General features: G+C 40.9%; 1 protein-coding gene across 1 annotated transcript; it reads left to right on the top strand.

The window, feature by feature from the left end:
• Positions 1-2,581: 2,581 nt before the first annotated feature.
• Positions 2,582-21,303, top strand: LOC308135158 (unconventional myosin-VIIb-like; the record flags this gene model as incomplete). Its single annotated transcript, XM_080503033.1, has 47 exons — positions 2,582-2,692; positions 3,423-3,491; positions 3,644-3,759; positions 3,852-3,979; positions 4,099-4,241; positions 4,506-4,619; positions 4,712-4,865; positions 6,016-6,092; positions 6,175-6,294; positions 6,624-6,766; positions 6,854-7,064; positions 7,153-7,288; positions 7,372-7,538; positions 7,787-7,927; positions 8,527-8,685; positions 8,865-8,957; positions 9,174-9,268; positions 9,880-9,964; positions 10,089-10,190; positions 10,575-10,760; positions 10,849-11,082; positions 11,165-11,311; positions 11,398-11,466; positions 11,582-11,706; positions 11,872-11,998; positions 14,306-14,425; positions 14,555-14,728; positions 14,823-15,050; positions 16,083-16,250; positions 16,380-16,494; positions 16,759-16,885; positions 16,966-17,132; positions 17,205-17,386; positions 17,480-17,566; positions 17,823-17,935; positions 18,061-18,239; positions 18,396-18,560; positions 18,653-18,797; positions 19,276-19,381; positions 19,501-19,614; positions 19,851-19,938; positions 20,016-20,122; positions 20,223-20,408; positions 20,518-20,634; positions 20,720-20,803; positions 20,964-21,083; positions 21,211-21,303. The coding sequence occupies 47 exons, from the start codon at positions 2,582-2,584 to the stop codon at positions 21,301-21,303; spliced, it is 6,237 nt and encodes a 2,078-aa protein (XP_080359159.1).
• Positions 21,304-22,243: the final 940 nt, after the last annotated feature.

Here is a 22,243-nt window from a genome sequence, read left to right as displayed (position 1 = left end):
AAAGAAGCTGTACTGTTTTTACTAAAAGATGATTTGGCTAAACTGACCTCTAATCAACACTGTTTGATTTATATAGCATGTAAACAAGATATCCTCTGTGTTTTTCAATCACTAAGGAGTGTCTTTTGATTCGGCACATACTGATACGGCTCAGAACATTTACCGGTAATGATTTGCATATAGGCCACCTATTTATTGATTTGACTCAATTATGATAGAGCTCGTCAAAGTATTCTTTTGTAATGTTGATCAAAACCAAAAAAAGAATCTTTATCCTTAAAAATCAATATACATTATAACCTTATTTGCTTGAGCGATACCCTCTCACACATTAGCATATTGTAACTTAATTCTGTCAAAACGACATCAGCGCTTCCTGAATCAAAAAACTCAGTAATTTATCATCCCATTGTGAAGAGTATGTTGATGTATGCAAATGTACAGTGTGCCCTGCTTGTATGTAAAAAAAATATATACTAATGAGCATTAAATTTACCAAAGTAAAATAAATGAAACATTTTTTGCTCTAAAATCATGGATAATTCATGTATTTGTCAATGGATTACCTTCAATCCATTACTGAGCACAAGTGCTGTAACATTAAGTGGTAGGGCCAAATAAGTTCCTACTCTTTTTTTTTTTTGTGGAAAATTTGGAAACTCATATTACTTGTTTATATGTCTAAATAAATATACAAATACCCAGCTAGGACTATTGGGCTCAGAAAAGTGATGGTGGTATTGTCACTATTTTCTATTTCACAATTATCGTTTTGTCGGTGTTAAACATAGTTACATGATCAATATTTAAATAAATCTCAGGGGGAGACATAAAGAAATGCAAAAGTTAAAAGGATTTTTTTCTCAATTAACTTTTACGTCCAGGATCATTTTAAGTTGCCGTCACTGCAGGTTGTCGAGTCATTTAAAGTTTGTCAGTGATCTGATCCTATTCAACATCATGAAGAAAAATAGAAAACGTCGGCACTGGAGCAGAGTTTAACTGCTTATAGATCTTGGCTATTGGCGCCTGCAACAGCAGTAAGGAAGTGTTGTTTACGAGGGGTTTTCATTTTCACTCGGACTTCCTTGCTCCTTATCAGAGCTCAGCACGCTGACGCCACTGAGTAATCAGCAGTGACTCCCATCTCGGCCAAGTCTGCCCATGCGCGCCACCTCCCTGCTGGAGTGAAGTGATGTTTCATAGAATTTCACCACTGATCTCGATGGACTACAACCCGAAAGACCTCCTCCTGCAGGTCAAAAGTATAAAGAGTTTATCTCATACTTGCATCTTTATTATGGTTACAGTCGGGAAGATTCTCAGCTGTCTCCTCGAGTTTACATGCATGGTCCAAAGGCCGTGCATAAATGTATTACAAGACATGCGCTGACCCAGCAAAGCTTTACGTTTAACTGTGGTTTATTGTGATGTGCTTATCTGCGACTGTGGTTCCAAATAGTGGGGGAATCTTTTCCAACGATCACATCAATGTTGCCAACAAGACAAAACTGTTCACGTTTCATTGAGACTTAAGAGTGCAAAAGAACACGGACAATTGCAAAAGAAATGTAAATAAAGAAATACAACCATAGAAAACAAAAATAGTTGCACTTAAAACTGTAGCGAAAGACGAGATGAAATCTTGGCTTTGGTAGGAGGCCAAAGCAAACGGTGCTCAGCCCCTCTCAACTCACAAGATGGAGTTTCACCTTCGCGTAAGTCGCCAGCTTCTCTTCCTCTTCCTTTTGTGTCACAGCCGGGTCCAAGTCCAAGTGCCATAAAATATCTGTCCGTCACAGGTGAGCGCAGACTGAGACGTTCAATGAGGAGAAGGGACGGTTTGGAATGAGGATCACAGAGAAACTAATTGACAGGTATTTAATTTGATACTGGTTTTTTTTTTGTTTTTGTTTTTTTAAATGTTATCAGCTTTCTTTCATCACCTGTGTTAATTCCATTCAGTGGAAATGTGTATTACAGCAAGTGTTTCATGTCTAATGGATTTAAATTACTGTCAGTTTACCGTCAGGAAATGGTAATCTATCTCATGTTACGCGTTTCTTTCTTTAGAAAATAAAGAATTGTGGCGGTGATGTTGAGGAAGGTAAGGCTGATATATATATATATATATATATTAAAAAAAATCAATCCCTTCATATTTAACAGTCATGAGTGATCATTTTATTACTCAGATTCTCTTGACAGAGGTTCCTGTAGGGCTTCTTTCAAGGAAATATGGTGAAAAATAAAGTGATCCAATCTAAAGTTGGAGACGCTCAGATAATAAGAACACATGAATATATTCAAAGCTTTATTAAGTATGTTTTGTCTTTGAATAAGGGGGATTGGGTGTGGCTGGACTCGGACATCGGGATCCCCATCGGAGCCAAGGTCAAAGAGACGGCGTCGGGTCAGCGCTCACTGGTGGACGATGAGAAAAACGTACAAATTTGTGGGGTGCAAATTAAGGACTGGAAAACCCGCTCCACGTGTTTAAGACATTTCAAATATGTTTCCTGTTTTTGGTCTTGGTCAGGAGCACCGTCTGTCTCCGGAGCTGGAAGCCTCCCTCCGGGTCATGCATCCAACCTCAGTGGAGGGGGTGGACGATATGATCAAGCTGGGGGACATGAATGAAGCCGGCCTTCTCAGAAACCTGCTGCTCCGACACAGACAAGGACAGATTTATGTGAGCCACAGAGCACGCACACAATCGAGAAAAGATGTGGTCGTGATAAGGTTTTGTGTGTTACTGATGCAGATTTGGCAGTTTTTCGGTGAGTTTTGAATTATTACAGTTTTGAATCACAATGGATTCGTGGTTGAGGCTGATTGCTTTGAAACATGCGAATGCAGAGGTGGTCTAAACTGTCACGTAGTTTCACAATAAATCACTAACTATTTGTGAATAATAGTTCAAAGTTAAACTCACAATAAAATCGTCCTCAATCAAACTCTAACATATTCTCTCTTTTTCATAAGGTAACAATTCGTCGCGGCATTACGATCTTTAACCACAATAATGTTTCAAATTATTGACACCTTTTATTCTTTTATTTGCGTAGCAAACCATGCAGTGCCATACGTTCTGACATTCACAAAAACATCCATTCACCACCACCTTGTTATCTTGTCATCAATTACTTGTGTTTAAAGAGATCATTAATTTCATTTATTTCCTAAATATTGTAAAACTTATTTCAGTTTGCTTTTATGCTTCTGTACATTTGTACAACCAAACTTTTACAACTTCTTGGGTTCATCGGTTCATTAAAATGGTGTGGTTGGTTTCAGTTTCGCAGTTTTAAGCGTCACGATCTCAGGGGGTCAGATATCACACTATATAAAATGACATAATGTGGACATGTCTGGACTTGAAATGTCATATTTCTGATGCAAAGTTTTCCGATTTATTGCAGACCTACACGGGCTTGGTGCTTGTGGCAGTGAATCCATACCAGGATATTCCAATATACTCCAGCGAGCAGGTAAGGCTCAAAGCAGAACAAAAAAAAAAAAAAGAGTGTATCAAGCTTGTTGTGTCAGATTTAGATTGTTAGCCCTCGGACCATGTGCTGAAATCAAACTCAATACTTCGAGTATGCACCACGGTGATGACTTTATGCATTTTGCTCCTCAGGTGAGATTATACCACGGTCGAAAGCTCGGTGAACTCCCGCCGCACATCTTTGCCATCGCTGAATCCTGCTACTTTAACATGAAACGACATTTGAAAAACCAGTGCTGCATCATCAGGTCAGATCTGAAGGACGTGTCGACCAGTTTGGATGTAAAGTTTAGCCGCGCTTGACAGGAACTCATTGGCTGGGTATGTCTCTCTATGTCAGTGGGGAGTCTGGAGCAGGGAAGACAGAAAGCACCAAAGTTATCCTGCAGTACTTGGCAGCAATCAGCGGCGAGCTTTCTGTACAGCAGATTGAAAAGCAAATCCTGGAGTCCAACCCAATCCTTGAAGGTAACACATCAGCACACCGTGGAGCTGCACCGCCGTCACAAAACGCTTCAGTCACACTCCATGAAATGCAGGTTTTCGTACCAGACAAGCAACCGACTGACATTGCTGCCCATCTACAGCTTTTGGAAATGCTAAAACGATCCGCAATGACAACTCCAGTCGCTTCGGAAAATATTTGGAGATCTTTTTCAACAAGCACGGGGTGATTGAAGGCGCTCGCATCGAGCAGTATCTTCTGGAGAAATCTCGTGTCTGCCATCAGGTACCAGCTCCATCCAAACAAAACTGATTCTTATCACTGCATTCTGTAAACCGTCAACATATACAAACACAAAACCCTTTCAATAATTTCACTGTTTGTTTGAAAGTGGTTTGCCAGTCTAATCATTACTAGAACTGATGAGTGAAAATACAGACGCCACCTGTGTTTAGTTACACCCACTTGTCAGACAAGCGTTAACCTTCTTCAGTTTTTTGTTTTTGTGGTGTTAACAGTCTTTTTATTTCTTCTTCTGCACAACCTCAGGCTGTGGAGGAGAGAAACTACCACATATTTTACTGCATGCTGGCAGGAATGACCACAGAGGAGAGGAAAGCTCTGAGCCTTGGAAATGCAGAGGAGTACAATTTCTTGTCAAAGGTACAATTCCTCCCTGCGAGTCATTTTGGCACATTAATCAAAACAACTCGCACGTTGTCCACCTTGCGCTGAATGTCTATTGTGTCTTCCAGGGAGACTGCATCATGTGTGAAAGCAGGGACGATGCCAAAGACTTTAACCATATTCGGTCTGCTTTGAAAGTCTTGACATTCTCAGAAAACCAGTGTCAGGAAATCCTCAAGCTGCTGGCAGCCATACTGCACTTGGGAAATGTCTATTTTGAAGGTAAGCACTTCTTTATGTGGGCCTGTGTAATGGTTTCTTCAAATAGTTGTGTTTGGGAAGGCAAGGGACATTTACGTCTGTTTTAATTGGGTTATAAAAAACCAGCCAGGGAGTGGCTTTTTGACTGTGTAGATGAACAAACATTTAAATTAGAATGAATGCAAAGTATTTATATAAAGAATAAAGAATCATACAAACTGTAAACTCTGCATTAGAGCTCCTTCTTGTATGGAGGCTGCAGCATTCTCCCACTGGAGGAGCTGGTTCGGCTTCAAACAGTGTGATGGAGGAGCTGAGGGATTTCAGCTTGGCTAAAAATTCCTCTTCCAACCCACCTCCTCGGTGGTCTCTAGGGGGGTCCCCGGCTCCGAGCTGGCCTTGCTGATCAATCTGATCAGCCTGTTTCTGTCCCTTTGTGGTCTGAAAAAACGCCAGCATACTGCTGCATAAAAGATAGCTGATACTACACAGCTTCATGAAATGTCTCCTTCAGAGGCCGGATGACCTCAGCTCCCTCAGCAGGTGGTGTCCGCTTGGATGGATCTCATGATTCATTTCCCAGATGTATTACTTAAAATGTACTTCAGTAACTTCAGGGTTTTTTTGTTTTTTTTTAACTGTATCTTTGCGGCATCATCACAAAGGAGAATCACATGTATGTTGCTTCAGGGCTATAAAAAGGTTGACTATTTTTGACTTTGTCCATTTGTCTTCAAATAACAGCTACTTTACACAACCATGAATTTTTGACAATTAAAAAAAAAATTCATTATTCGATACATTTAGAGTTCAATAAAGCACTGTGATTTTAGTCATTGTTCAGATTTAAAACTCAAGATGATAAATAAAAAAAAAAATCTAATGTAAAAGTAGAAGTTTTACAACAAGCAGCATCTACTTACAAAAATATCACCTGTTAATGTTATCCATAATTTTATGTGGTGTTTGTGTCTGAATGTGACTTGTGTTGATGAGTACACTGAATTTCATTTTGGAGCTGAGAGTGTAAAAGCTTGAAACATATTATATGTGATGCATATACAGACAAATTTAAAACTCACAGTAATATTACATCTTGGATGGCTCTTTTAGTGTGTTATATTGATTTGTTTTGTTGTTGTTTTTTTGTTGTTGTTGTTTTTTCCATTAGCCAACACTCAAAACAACTTGGAGACCAGTGATGTCAGCAAATCACAACATTTCAGTATCGCAGCATCTCTTCTGCAGGTGGGTTTCCTTCTCGACCAGCAGATAAGACAAAATCTTCTATATCGCTGATGAACTTTGTCTGTTTTTCTGCTTTCTACAGGTGCCGACAACTGTACTGGCAAGCAGTTTGACGCATCGTTCCTTCAAGACCAACAGAGAGAGCGTCACCAAGCCACTCAGCTCTGAGCAGGCAGCAGACTGCAGAGATGCCTTTGTCAAGGTAATGAGGTCAAGCCCGTGACGTTAAATCAAAGCAATATTTGCTTCCTTGTTGGATCAGGTCCCAGCAGTCAATAAATAACACCTTGTTTGTGGTGGCTATAAACAGTCAAGCTGCATAAAGGCAGGAGGTGTTCCTCAACCTTTTGATTTAGAAAATGTCTGTCTGTTTGTTCTGTCTAATTGCTCATCTGATACTCAGTTACACGGACATTCGATATCAATTGGATCTAAAATGTCTTGCAACACATAAAAGTACTGTATGTATGTATGTAACAGATCAGCCTTGGCAGTTAAAACAATCAAGCAATTAAAACAATGTTTTCTCAGGCAATCTACAACAGACTGTTCATATGGATTGTTGGGAAATTAAACGGTGTTATCGACAAGACACTGACAAACGACTCAAAATCCTCCTACCTGTCCATCGGACTGCTCGACATCTTCGGCTTTGAGAACTTCAAAACGAACAGGTCAGGAGATTTGTCAGCGCATCACCATGAAAATATCGTTCCGTTATCTTTGTTGTGAGTCGTCCATTTCTCTCCTCGCCTTTGCAGTTTTGAGCAGCTTTGCATTAATTTTGCTAACGAGAAGCTGCAGCAGTTCTTTGTGGGACACATCTTCAAGCTCGAGCAAAAGGAATACCTGAAAGAGGACATTGTGTGGAAAAACATCAGATTCAGTGACAATCAGGAGATCCTGGACCTTCTTGCTGGAAAGCCCTGCAACGTGCTGTCTCTGATTGACGAAGAAAGCCTCTTTCCAAAGGTGAGGCTCCACAGTGGTGCTTTATCGTCATCTACAAACCTTGATGGAATAAACATATTCTTATGTGATTTTAAATTTCCTCTCGCAGGGCTCAGACATCACCATGCTGAACAAGATGGATGAGCAACACAGACAAAACAAGTCCTACATTGCATCCAGGAGTAACTATGATACTGACTTTGGTATACGCCACTTCTCTGGAGCTGTTCACTACGACTCCAATGGTACAAACAACCTCCAGCTGATTTCAACCATGACACGACGTGTTTTGATATGCCGTGACAATGTTGTGTTTTTGTCACTGAAGGTTTCTTGGAAAAGAATCGAGATGCTGTCAGTTCGGACATCATTAAGATGATGAACACGTCCACCAATAAGCTACTCTGTCAAATATTTGAGACCGAGCTTTCTGCAAATGCAGCGAAGACTACCAACAACAAGAAGGTCACCGTGACACCCTGCGGCTCTGTACGGGTACGAGAAAATATCCTCAACAAGCTGCAATGTGCAATAAACGTCTCCATCATTGAGTTTTATAGCTAAATACATTTTGCTTTGTGTTGCCGGGGATCGGCTTCAGCTCCCTGCAACCTCAATGAAGCAGCTGCACACTAACAAGAGGATTCCTCATTCCTGATCCCAGTGATTGCCAGAGACATGTATACTGCAGTGCGATACTGTGAACATGCATTAATAATGACACTTCTTTGTTATTGTTGCAGACACAGACAGACAGGCAGAAACAAGTACCGACACTGAGCGGCCAGTTCCGTCAATCTCTGGACTCCCTCATGAGGACTTTGTCTGCCTGCCATCCTTTCTTCATCCGCTGCTTCAAACCCAACAATGACAAGCAGCCTAAGGTGATTGAACAACTCATCTGGAGTAGACATATTTACTTTGATTTGCAAACAGATGTGATGAGCAGATGAAATTAGGTTAGTTTGAAGGATGACTCCGCCTTAAAACTATGTGGCATACTAAAACTATTACCACGTTGCCGTTACTACTTTACTTAGGGTTTTTTTTTTGTTAGATATTTTTTATGGCTGAAAAAGAGGGTTTTTCATCTACTTGTTCCCCTCAAAAAATGAATACAACCTTCTTCCTGATAAGTGCTATAAAACTAATTGAGGACATGTTCTGTTGAATTGTGACCTACTAACACAACATACTGTGCTGAATTTTCCCTAGGCGAGCTTTTATTCGTCCTTTTAATCTAGAGTGCAAATAGTTCTCCTGAACTGATATTATTTATCCATGATATTGCTGTTATTGTATTATTATGCATCATTTGTTTTTGTCCCTATTGCCCTGATGATGTTGCTCCAGAATATTGACCAATATACAACAATGTCTTGTCAGATCATATTTACAGTTAACATAATAAAAGGATGATGGTTAATGTGATGTAAGAATGCAGTGAAAACATTCAAAACCGCTTGAACATTTTCCCCTGCAGGTGTTTGACAGAGAGCTGTGTATTCGTCAGCTGAGATACTCCGGCATGATGGATACCATCCGTATCCGAAAGCTTGGATATCCCATTCGGCACACCTTCGCAGAGTTTCTGAAGCGCTACAGAGTGCTCCTAAAGATGAGCGACTTTGACGGCAAAACTGTTAAGTCACCATTTGATTCAGTCCTGTAATTCACTAACTGTTTTAAATAAATTCAAGCTGCAAATGATATCGCCAAAACTAAATGAAGTGACCTAAACCCTTCTTTTGTAATTCTTTCTATGGAATTTTGCATCAGCCAATCCTCAGCCTTCATAGAGTTAATGCGCTGTCTCCCCAGGTTACACCCGTGGCTTGTTGTGAAGCCGTCTGCAGAACTGCCATTCGAAAGACGGATGAGTGGAAAATAGGCAAGACGAAGATTTTCCTGAAGGTGCAGAAAACTTCACCCTCACTATGTTGTTTATTAGCTTTTATTCATAAAGGAAAATGTAACGATTCACTGCACATTAACAGCCAATCAGATTGACACAAATGAGCATCGTGACACAACTGAACCTCTGTACTCTGTTCTTTCTCTTTGTTCCAGTAACCATGAATAATTTGGACTGTGTCTTGAGAACATCTTTCTTTTCTTTTTGTTTTTCAGGATGCCCATGATGCCATTCTGGAAAGCCTGAGGGAACATGAACTCAACAGGAAAGCTGTGGTGATCCAGAGAGTCATACTTGGTCACACACACAGGTGTGCTCATTAAAAGGAGTGAAAAATATCCTGAACTGAGATTTGTGATCGTCTCTGTTAACATTATTTCCACTCTGTCCACTAGCAAGAACCGCGCTACTACCTCATGTGCTTACAGGCGTAGAATAAATAGCAAAGTCCTCACTTTGAATTTTTTTTTTAATGTACACTTCAAAGAAACATGATTCAACTTCAGCACAACAAATTTACCTTCATTTTGAACACATTCATTTTATGAATCATTTGAGATGCCAGACTTTAGAGCAGATTTAAATTGATCCAAGTCTTTGAATTGGGAACAATGTACCGAGGCCGCCCCTTTGCAGCTTCAGCAGCTGAAAGATGCCAAATACAGCCGTATAGTAGATGACTTATCACAGACCAACCCATTTTGGTAATCGCCCAGTTCTGAGCAACAATGGCGTGTGTGATCTTGCACTACGATGATGTCTCTGAATGGAATGAATGTCTTAGTGTAGTCTCTTTTTACTGAAGGTCTCCTAATGTTTTGTGACTTCCATCAAAAGACTTAATTAAATTAATTCCCCTGTCACACTGTTGTTTTCGCCATTTGAATAAAACATTTTTTCCTTCCTCAATTTTTTCTGTAGAAAGTCTTTTCTGAGGAAGCGGGCAGCGGTCATGGTGCTGCAGAGGAGCTGGAGAGCTTACATTGCAAACAAAGAGTGGAAAAAGGTCTGATGCTTTATGAGCTTTTGTAAAACTGGCAACAAGCTTTTTGTTTCCACTTCATTGTTTTTGAGAGGCTAATCTCTTCTTCATAATCTTGTCTACTTTCATGCACTTGTGTTCCATCAAGATACGCTGTGGCTATGAGCGACTGGTGTCACTGATCCGTAGTCGGAGGCTCCAGCTGCAGTTGAAGAGACAGCGAGCAGCTGCAGTCACCATCCAGTCTCAGGCAAGTTAAAAAAAACATTTTTAAGAATTTTGCTCTGTCCAGAACAGAAAACAAATTGTGGGATATGCACTGTCGGCTTCAAATTCTCTGATATAATACTCAGAGGTTTACATTTCAATCATAATTTAAAAGATTTCACAGATGAGTTCTGTGTTTTCTCTGCATGTTATTATTTGGCATTTTCTTTCACTTGTTCTTGATATAACTAGTTTGTCAGGCTCTTCATCTTATTCTGCCAGTGTATGTAACATCTTTTTTGTTTTTCTATATACACATGACCCGCTGCAAACTTCATTAAAAAAACAACAACAACAACAACAACAAAAAAAAAGCCAGTGTGTTGAAATGTATTGGAAGTTTAACTGATCCTGTAATTGTGTGTAGGTACGAGGCTACTTGGCAAGGAAGGAATACAAGCAAACGAGGGAGGCTTTCCACCTGGAGAGAGACAGCCATGAGTCGATGGCCTTGGAGCTTCATCAGCGACTTGAAGAGGTTATTGCTGAGGCGGCAGAAAGTGTAAAGAGACTCAGTCTGAACACCTCTAAGGAGAAAACGTCAGAATTTGAGGTCTGCTGAAAATTCTGCCATAATAACTTTCATTTGTCAATATAGTCATGTACCATCTCGTGTAAAAATCTGCTTTGTTGTGATGAAGACTGAACATTCAAAAGAATCGGCTTCGATAACCCCCGAAGTCGTCAATCCGGCTTCAAACCCACCAACACCACCCCCTGCCCGGGAGGAGGACGAGGGCTTTGATGATGACAGCGACCCGTTTTCTTTCTACAAGTTCAGCCTCCGTTACTTCCAGAACAATGCCACCCACACACATGTCAGCCAAAGACTCAAGAAGCCCCTTCTGCCCCACGACGACGAAGGTGATGAAAAGGTGAGCGGACAGAAGGCCTTTTTATCCGCTGAACAGCAGGCATGTCGATTTCGCACTGAGGTTTCTCGTCCCACTCCTGCAGGCTTGTTTGACTGTCTCGTGGATTATTCTGCGTTTCACGGGGGACATACCAGAACAGTTTGGTTTGGTTTCTGTAGCATCGAGCATCTCTCATCACTTGCCTGCTCAGCAGGGCAGGAAGCTGAGCACACTGGTGGGGCTGGACCAGGTAAGCTGTTCAGAGCATCTCACCCTCTGGTGATGTACATAAATATCCAAAGCTAAAGCGGTAACGACGCTACGTATTCTGCACAGAAAATACTGCGGAAGAACAAGAAAAAACTTGGAGGTGGAATCAGAAAAGGCTCAGTGATTCCTGAAGAGGTTCCTACAGTGTTCATCAAAACGTCATTTATTTTCTATTGAATCACCGTTATTTTTTTTTTAACTCTAACATCTTTTTTGTTTTTTGTTTTTTAATCCTCATTGTCTTAATCAGCCAGAGAACCTGACAGAGAATGAGAGCATTATGGTCGGAGAGGGTCCAACTCTGGATCGTCCACTCACACCCTTGGAAAAACTCCACATTATTATTGGATTTGGTCTGTCGAGGCCAGACATACGGTAACAATGTTATGGTCTTATGTAACAATAGAAGAACTAACAAAAAGACATTTTTCTTGCATGCAATGGAGATTTATGTCTCTACTTTTCCTGTTTTGTTGTTTTCTTTTCTTTCTTTCTTTCTTTTTTTTTCTTTGTTGCTTGGATGTCCCTCTGCCTGTGCAGGGATGAGATTTACTGTCAGATCTGCAAGCAGCTGGTGAAAAACCAGAACACAAAGAGCCGAATGCTGGGATGGACCCTTCTCTCTGTCTGCCTTGGCATCTTCCCTCCAACTGACCTCTTCATTAAGGTCAGTTAACAGTGTTGGGACCATTATGTCCTCATATGGATCACTATTTATGTTTTGGTTGGCTATCGATAATGATTAATAATTATCAAAGATAGTTATTAATAATGTTGAAATTTAATCTGATCTGCATCAGATACCTCGGAGCACCACCTGTCTTAACAGGAAATGATAGCCAATTCAGTTATATCAGTCTCATAAGATATACTAAACAGTTAATCAGGAATTTGAATTAATAGTTAAATTAATTACAATTACCAGAATTAACAGTAAAGCTTGAAGGATTTTGGAGTTCTTAACACAGAAGAGGTCGACATTTCATTCACCTTTGTGCTCATTAATAAAACAGCAAGTATGATTCCAAAAATATATTTATTAACAATGAAAACAAATAAAACACAGATTCTAACTACCTATATACAGCTGGGTGTGTGTAGGTGCATGTGTGTGTGTGTGGAGAGAGAAAGAGAGAGAGAGTTGGAGGGAGTGTGTGTGTGTGAGACGTGTGATGGAACTACAAAACAAGATGGCGGATCACAAGAAACTACATTCCAAATGGAGGTTGTCAGAGAACAGGAGGTCTGTCCTTTACAGCTCGGCCATGTGCTGATAGCAAAAGAAAAATAGAAGCTAGCCACAGCATCTGCTTCTGTGTGTCTCTGCTAAGGGACCATTTCTAGAATGAGTTGATGTGAATGCGATTTGTCTTGTAAAACGTCAGGAGTCGTCAGATGGTGTTCAGTTACTGTGTGATGTTGTCTTTGATGTGATATGTGTAGGATTGCGAGTTAACAAGTTAGTAAAGCAGATTAGCATGCAGACCCTGTGTCTGTGGCAGAGCTAACAGTGGTTTACAAGTTGATAACGGTGCCTAATATCATTATCAACAGAACGCGATCACTGTAACAGAATCAACACATCTTCATGAAAGTTAAACAGTTCTATGCATAGCATCAAGTTTAACTAATCTCAGGTAATGCCCAGTTGTTACCACTTCCTTGGAAGAGTTCAGTTGTCGTGCTGGAGGGAAGCTGGTGCCTTCTCCTGTAGTTAGCACCTCCTGCTAACTGTGGTTGCTGGTTCTGCAGGCTGAGAAGAAGAAGGTGGAGTTGGTGTTTCAGGAGCTGTCCTTCTTTGCAGCGCCTGGCTGTCCCTTTGTCCAGACTGAGGAGCTGGTCGCTCAGGTCTGTGATGGTTTTCCTGCTTGTTCAGGAAAAACACAAAGAAGTTCTGTGAGGGTCCCTGGTCCGTCCTGGAGGAACCGGTTGGTTTCCCTGGAGAGCAGACTCTGGGTGCTGGTCTCTGGATCAGGGGAAGGTCTGACCCTCGTGGTGGGTCAGCAGATGAGTTGAGGAGTGAAGGCCTCTGGTTGCCGGCCTCTCGTGTTAGCTGTGTGCTAACACTGGATGAGCTGCTCTGCAGCAACCCACCTCCTTGGAGTTTGCTTTTGCAAGAGTCTCTGAAGCCTGGCTTTGCAGGCTCTTTGTTCCACGTGTGGCTTCAGAGGTGTCAAAGCCTGAGAGCTTCAACCAATCAGTGACTGGCTGATTGCATGGGGGAAGAGTCTTGGGAGCAGAAAGGGGGCGTGGAAGGTCCTGGAGAATGTCCCCCCCTTCCCCACTCTAGGTGTGAAAGGCCATCACATTCCTGGGTCAGAATTCATGTCATGACTGCGTCTCATGACAAATGAATATTGTCTCTCCCCAGAAATGAACAAACTTTCTGTGGTCCTGCAGATCCCAACAACAGGAAGCCTAAAGTTTGCTGCTAAAAGAAACTGGTCATTCATAACTCTTTAAATGGTCAAAATATCACAAGTTGAGATGGAGTTTGAAACAGTTAATTACATTATATATATATATATATATATATATATATATATATATATATATATATATATATATATATATATATATATATATATATATATATATATATATATATATATATATATATATATATATAAAAAGATTGAACACATAAGTATTCTCTATTCAGTCGCTACCATTTGTTGATGACTCTTGCAATAAATAAACAATTAATAACACATCACATAACTTTAATAACCTGTAAAAACCAAACACTAGATCTTGAACAATAAAACATCAATAAGTTTTACCTGAGAAGATGAAATCATTCCTCCTGTAACAGAAACATCCATCCGATCAGGGCCTGTGCTGAACTACTGCTGCGTTTTCTGTCTAACTTGCTTCTTCAAAGCTGACACGCAGGGCTGATCCTCCTGGTTTCAAATTTCAACGTATATTGCCATATTTAAGGTGGGTTTCTTTCCCCTCCTCTCTTGCACAGTATCTGGAGAGTTTTGTCTGCAAAGGGCCGCATGGTTACAGAGAATATTGCATGAAGCGCCTGCCTCGTATAATCGCCACTGGGGAAAGACATGAGTTTCCTTGTTGGATCGAGCTCCAGGTAAAAACGCAGAATCACATGAGGTCACGTTTTACTTTAGCTGTTTTTGTGGGAATGGCAACAGGAATCTTTTTCTCTCTCTTTTCCGTGACTGTTTTCACAACTGGTTTTCATTCTCTATAACGACAGGCGGCCACAACCAAGGAGCCCATAGACGTGTCTGTGGCTCTCGTCGACGGGCGCATGGTCAGTCTAGAGCTGGAATCAACCTCCACCTCCGCTGAAATCTGTCAAGCTGTGGCAGAAAGGATTGACCTCAAAGACATCTATGGCTTCTCTTTGTACATCAGCTTCCAGGACAAGGTGAGTGATGACGTCCCCCTTCAAGTTCTCACTCTTCTGAATGTTGGTCTGACTGTAAGCGGCGTCGGACATTCAAACATTGTTTCATCTCCAGATGTGGTCGCTCGGTAGCAGTGGGAAACACGTGTTTGATGCGGTGTCTCAGTGCGAGCAGGAGATGAAACGGCAAGAGAAGGAGGAGAAAGACACAGTCTGGAAGCTCTCCATTCGCAAGGAATTGTTCACACCATGGCACGACTGCCACCTGGATCCAGTCAGCACAGACCTCATCTACAATCAGGTCATCCAGGGAATCAAGTCTGGAGACTATATTAGTGAGAAGGTGAGAGGATTTGTGTGCTTTTCAAACGATCGTGTTCAATGTCACAACAAAAATGGAAAAAGGTCCTGTTCTGTATTGCAGTCTGAATTGAGTTTGAATCCCACGTGGAATGCTTGAGTTTTGCTCGAAAGCCTGAAATTCTTACATGGATAGTGAAGCCTTAACAAACTACAAGTGCTTATAATCTCTATTTTTATTTCAACTTGAGAACAAATGATTATATTTTGTGTAAAAGTGTTGCGTGTGGTGACAAATTATGACCCTGCTTCACAGCTGTTCTTAGAGACGGGGCATTTTTACGCCTGCTGAATATGTAAACAAACTATTTTCTAACAACCTTGCCACAACATTTCAAAATGTGCTACTCTTGTGTTTAATGTTGGTTTCTGTCTCCAAGGGTTTAAAAAGAAAATCAAACACATCAGGATAATCTTGTTTTGCTTGTTCCATATTCAAATAATAGTTACCTGCTGACAGGCTTTACTGCAAGATTAACTGAAAGGAGAGCAAGCGTTTCCACCATGGTTTTTAACAAAAAGTCTTATTATAGTTAAGTGGTTGTTATGCAGCATTTTCCTCTTTCTTACTGTGTTGGCCTCGTTTTTTGCTTTTACACAAAAACACATACATGCAGCACCCACACACACACACCTTATTCCTTTTTGAGTTTTGCTCATTTTTATTTTTATTATTATTACCATTTTTTTATTTTTGTAAATTCTCTAAGATTATTGATTAAATAGAAATTCAATATTAAAGGGTTTAGTAATGTTTTTATTGCTTATTCAATTTTGGGTTTTTTTTTAATGAGGAATTTGTGTTCTTTTGTTTTATGTAAAAAACTAAATTCAAGTAAACATATTGAGAGGTTCAATGACTTCATCTTTTGCACAACTTTCTCCTCTCGTAGACCAAACATTACACTGATTTTTGTTTTCTAATCGGCTATAGATATAAACACTCTCCTTCTTTTAACAAATCACTATGCAGTCCATAAAAACAACTTATCGATTTTGTGGAACTGTTTCTTAGGAAGATGAATATATCCAACTGGCAGCAATGCACTACTTCATCCAGTTTGGCTCAGAGCACAGCAGAGAGAACGTCCAGAAGGTGGTTCAGGCGTGTATTTCTACCACACTAATTGAGAGAAGATCGATGACCAGATGGATCGAACTCATCAGCTCAGAGCTCCTGCAGGTAAAGGAGGGCAAAATGATACCGTATGTGTCAAGGTTGAAGTATTTTACAGCATTACTTACTTGTTAATAACCTACTTACTCTGCAGTTGAGGCACCTCAGAATAACTCTCACGTCCTGATCTTGCAGAGTTCGGACATCAACAGACTGAGCAAAGAAAAAGTCAAAGGACAATTGGTCGACCTCGCCCGACTGAAATGGCCACTCCACTTCTCAAAGTTTTATGAAGTGACAATGATGTCAGGTCAGTCATCAGCTTTTCTTATTGGCTATCACAATGTATTCCTGCCCCCAGCGGCAGAGATGTTGATCTCTTTATTTCTGTATCGGAATCTCATTTTATGCTTCATTACAAAAGTGCAGCCGCAGGAATCATGTGACATTAATACAGTTTGGTTGATACCTCCTCTGCAACCCTTCCTAAATCTCACTCGTCAGTTTCCATTTCAGAAATGACAGAGTGTACCGCTTTGGAATCACAACATTGTTTTTCCACATCTGTCTGCAGGACCTCCTTTACCCAGAAACAGATTTGTTGTGGCTGTGAACTGGAGCGGCATCTTCTTTATGGAGGGGAGAGACAGGATACTCCTGGAGATTCCCTACATAGAAGTAAAAAATGTCAATATGAACAGGTATACATCCATTATTTTAGATTGTTTGTCTCAGTTTGATAAAAACACAACAACAATGATAATTTTTGTGATCCATCCAGTGAAAGCCATTACAGCACCCGGTCTATGAGTTTGACCACAGTCAATGAAGAGTGCGTCCTGAAGTCTCTGAGCGCCACAGACATGGCAGCCCTGATAGAGGAAAATCTAGAAGGTCTGAGACGGCGCTCGGTCTACGCGCTTGTTCAGAATGAAGTCAGTAAACAAGGTAAGAGTGTACAGCTTCGCCTGCACCTTTATAGACACCCACACACTAAACCCTCTTTGTCTGCGTTTGCAGACAACCCCATGTGGCTGGTTTGTAAACGAGGTGATCTCCTGCTGCTGGATAAAAATGAGGAATCCTCACCTGATCAGAACTGGATCAGAGCAACCAACCAACGTACCAACGCCACCGGTGCAGTCTATAAAGACGTGCTCCAGTTCCTGCCAACGCTCAGCAGGCCCTCTGATGACATGCTGGTAACATCATCCTTACCTCGCATGCTCCCTAATTGCATAAGAGTTATGTTGCGCGGATATAGTGATGAGATAGTATGATATGTTGGACAAAAGATGTTGAGGGTGGAGCTTCTGAAGAGTCATGTCGTGAAAGAAGACGTGGAGGTTTTAGATGTGACGGCAGAGGAGATATGGGATAGGGTGAGGTGGAGATGATGGGAGAAGCCGGAAGACAATCTTTATTTCTTATGGAAGATAATTTCTGTAAAAGTAATGTAATGGAAATGACATTTAGAATCAGATTGTTGCATGTACAGCCAATTATTTATTCACTTCTTTGTGCAATACACACTGTAAGTCCTCAGGTCTATGCTGGTTGGGTTTTTATGTTTGTTTGTTTTCCCAGTTATATGTGGGCCCTGCCAGTATAACTGATAAACTATTTCTGGCCTTTCAGAAACTGCTCAGTCCGAAGCAGAATAAAAGTTCATCCACAAAAACTACTGCAGCAGGAGATGAAGCCGTGGTGGTCCCTGTGTCTTTGAAAGAGTTTGCCATTGAGAACTTCAGGTAATAAATAATCCCACAGGAGATTTAGATTTGAGATACAACATGGATGCTTGTTTAATTCTTGTGGAGATATAAAGCACGTCAAGAGAAACAACTGTAACGGATCTTTTCCTGTGGTTTCACAGGCCCGAAAGTAAATATGTTGGTCGGCAGGCTGCGTCCAAAGGGGCCAGCAAGGAGAAACTATGGGTCTCCTCCAAGGAACCTCTCAAACAGCCGCTCATGAAGAACCTGGTCCACAAGTCTGAGCTCGGCTCCCTTGCCTGCAATGCCTTCATTGATATCCTTTGGGAAACATACATCTGTGGCACAGCCGGGTCGTTTAGATCATTTATCACTATAAAATAACTTCTTAAATGCTGATCTGTAGTTTCAAGGAAAAAGTGCCTCATCTCTGGACAAGATAAAGTGATAACATTGTGTAACACATGTTGTATGGATCCTTAATTTTGGCTGCTACCTATCTTGAAGTACATGGGCGACTACCCCATCAAGCATGCTCGCAGCCCTCTGGAGTTAACGGATCAGATCTTTGGTGCAGCAACTCGGCATGAAGCTCTCCGGGATGAAATCTACTGTCAGATTATGAAACAAATGACCAACAACACCAGCAGGTTCTCTCTCAGTGTGGGCAGTTGTACAGTGGGGGGAGAAAAATTGTATCAGTGGCCAACATATCCGTTTACTTTCTTTCCCTCACTCCTAGGATGAGTTTAGAGCGTGGGTGGCAGCTGATGTGGTTGTGTTCAGGCTTGTTCCCGCCCAGTCACAATTTGATGAAACACGCTCAACGCTTCCTCGAGTCGCGGCCCAGAGAGCTGATGTCTGCTGGTTGTCTGCAGCGGATGCAGGAGATGTCCAGGTCAGAATAACTGTTTTTCTTTGTTTTTTTTTAACACGGGAGCAAGGGCTTCAAAGACTATCCATTTCGATCACATGATCTTTTTAGTGAATCAGTCAGCAATCTAGTCTCAAAACATTGACAGATTCCAGATTAACATTTAAATATCTTATTGTATTTTCATCTATTCTTTAAATGTTATAGTGTGACAGCTAACTTATATATGGATTTATGATTAGACATTTACCTTTTCCAGGTAATTTGAAATTAGGTTGAAGTTGCTGTACACTCAAGTGACAGACCAAAGTATCATTTCTGATCTGAGATTGTTGCTCCTATGATTGCTTGATATTATTATTGGCTGCTCACAGTATGATGTGGAAATCTAACTGTGACATTTTAGTAGGGAGGTCAAAATCCTGTACACAGTTATTTGTGTACAGGTTTGTTTTGTAAGTTGATCGTGTGAAATGAATCAGTGGGTGGTTTGTGTCCTCAGAAAGGAGCCAAGGAAACTTCCTCCTCATATGGCAGAACTGGATGCCATTCAACAGAACAGCACTAAGATGTACCACAGAATCCACTTCCCAAATGACACAAATGAAGTAAGACTCGACTCACTCTGTGAATATCATCAACAACTATATTTGCTTTCAAAGAGTAAATGAAGCTTACTACACGGATCAATGTTTCTCAGTCATTTCTTCTCCTAATTGCTGTGCAGATATTCGAGGTGACATCGGCGACCACAAACAAAGACCTGTGTGTCAGGATTGCCTCTCAACTCAAACTGAACTCTGCTGAAGGATATGGCCTTTACATAAAAACTACTAACAAGGTGGAGGCTGGTCTTTTTTCTGCAGACTATCAGTTGTTGTTGTGAAGCCAATATTAAATCTGCAACAAGATGGAAAAACAATCAGAATGTCGGTTGTATAATAATCTGCAAACTCGGCACAACCCACAGTTGTACAATGATCTGTCACACATCTCTCATTTTCACACCCTCATGCAAACTCAATAACTTATCCACTATTTTTCCTTCTTCGCTACATGAAATCTTTTATTTCTCAGGTCGTAGGCGTGGATGAGCAACAATATTTCTTCGACAGCCTGAGACCGACACCAGACGCTACTAAAAAAGGGAAAAAAGTCAAAGAAAGTAATGCATTTTGCTGACTTCATCTGCTTTAATTCGATGCTGTATTTTGGTATTCATGAGTTCAACTGTTCACCCAGCCAATCAGGCCAATATGCGGTTTCTGGTGATCTTTAAGAGGAGGCTCTGGTTCAATGTGAGCCCGGGGAAGGACTTGGTTGCAGATCTCATTTTCCATTTCCCGCAGGTATCTGGCTTTCATTCATGCTTTTGTATTCTGCTGGATTTCATTCGTGACCGAGAAGATGTTTTGTCAAAACACATAAAACACATCTGGCTTCATGTAGGAGATGCCAAAGTATCTGCGTGGATACCATGACTGCACCAAAGAAGACATGATTGAGCTTGGTGGGCTCCTGTTCAGAGCCAAAGTGGACTCAGACAGGTCGCAGTTTGTCATGATCCCCAAAATGCTGAAGGACCTGGTTCCTGCGGACCAGATAAAACTCATGTCGCCTGAAAGTTGGAAGAAGGTAAAAGAAAATAATTGACCATCGGTTAATGAAAGTTTCAGATAAAAGAGACTTAACTATCAGGGACATACACTGACTTTGTCTCCCGTGATTCCGCTCTTACTTGCAGCACATCATCGCCTCTTACAAAGAGCAGAGTGGCATCACTGTGGACGAGGCCAAATTGGCCTTCTTGAAAGCCATTTCAGGTTGGCCAACATTCGGTTGCGCTTTCTTCGAAGTTAAAGTGAGTCAACAGTTCGACAAGAGGTCACCGCCACAAAAACAAATTTAGTTAAGTTAACTGTTTTGTCTCATTCATTCATCTGCAGCAAATGAGTGAATCCAGCTACCCGGGCACACTATTATTTGCCATCAACAAGAAAGGTGTCATTTTAATCGACCCAAGAACAAAGGTACGTGTAACCAGCCTTTAAGATTCATATACTCACTGCTCACTTTAAAGTTTGGCCAAATCATGAACATCAGAAAGATTGACTCTTAGGCCTTGTATGTTTTCCCGTTATGGTTTCTATCATACTGAAGCTTTATTGTGTACTAAAAAAAACCAATTAGGAGCTGGTGGTCATGCACCCATTCAACCGCATCACCCAGTACAACAGCAAAGGCAACTCCTTCCAGATGATCATCAGCACCCTGGTGAAAGGGGACACGTTCGTCTGTGAAACTCCACAGGTGGGCGTATGACTGTCTTCTTAAATAAAAGGCTGATCAGCTCAGGCTGTTACCTCGAGCAAAGTGGCTAACAAGCCTTGGGAAAACATTTTCTAACAAGGACGTGCATTCTTCTTATTTTTTTCAGGCTTATGCAATAGAGGACCTTCTCCGATCATACGTCAGCATGTACGAGGCTCAGGCACAGTCCTTTCAGCCGAGAGGCCAGAGATTTTCCTGAAGCTGAATTTCTAGACTGAGCCATTTTACACGACTGCGTTAATGTATTTGAATGGTTTGAACAACAAAAGACCAACGGTTTGCTTCGACTGAACTGAAGAATATTCTATTCAGACTTCATCCTCAATGAATGTATATTCTTGATTGCAATTTGAAACTTAAGGTTGCTCGAGTGGAAGTGTGTCAGATTGTTCATGAATAAAAAATGTTTTATTGTTATTAAAACAAGATGTGATTAGTTGCTGTGAGCAAAACGATTTATCCCGGTTTCTCAGATTTCATCAACTGCAGCATTCAACACATTTCCTTTTTTCTGTCTGTATTTCTGTATTCCCACCTATTTGTATTTTAATGTGTGCTTGTATACAAAAGCCCAGGGAGAACATGTAGTATATGTTAGTAATGATTAGTCAGATCTTTGGAAGGGAAAAATGGGTTACGACACAGTGATAACACTACAAGAAGTACATTTTTCCACTGCTTACTTCAGTGCACTATGTAAAACCATTTTTTTTCTTGCACTTTCAAGTACATAAAGTTATTTTATTTGAAAATTGGTACTTTGTTTCACTTTTGCACTTCATCTCCAAGGCTTGAATTACTACAGTGTTCTTAACGCTGTAAAAGAAAATCAAACTCAGTTCAGACAATTATGAGATGTCATACTATTGCAATTGCGCAACATGTTTTCCTTAATACTTCCACAAGGATTTGTAAACTTTTGTGATTATCTGAAAAGCCGTTATTGTTTTAGGACTTGCACACGAGCCAGAGGCAGTTTTTAAAAGGTCAGCCAACCCTCTGCCGGGCATTTGATGCTCCTGGAATGTTCTGACTGCTTCTTGAATATCAGTAGCCGTCGGCCTCTTTCCTCATAAAAGCTCCACACCTGAAGCTAAATCACAACCGGCGTGTGTGTGTTTGTGTGTGTGTGTGTGTGT

Source organism: Blennius ocellaris, assembly GCF_963422515.1.
Source record: "Blennius ocellaris genome assembly, chromosome: 10".
NCBI classification, from domain to species: domain Eukaryota; kingdom Metazoa; phylum Chordata; class Actinopteri; order Blenniiformes; family Blenniidae; genus Blennius; species Blennius ocellaris.
Note: the sequence above shows the minus strand (reverse complement) of the source record. Positions and strands in the feature narration are given on the sequence as shown.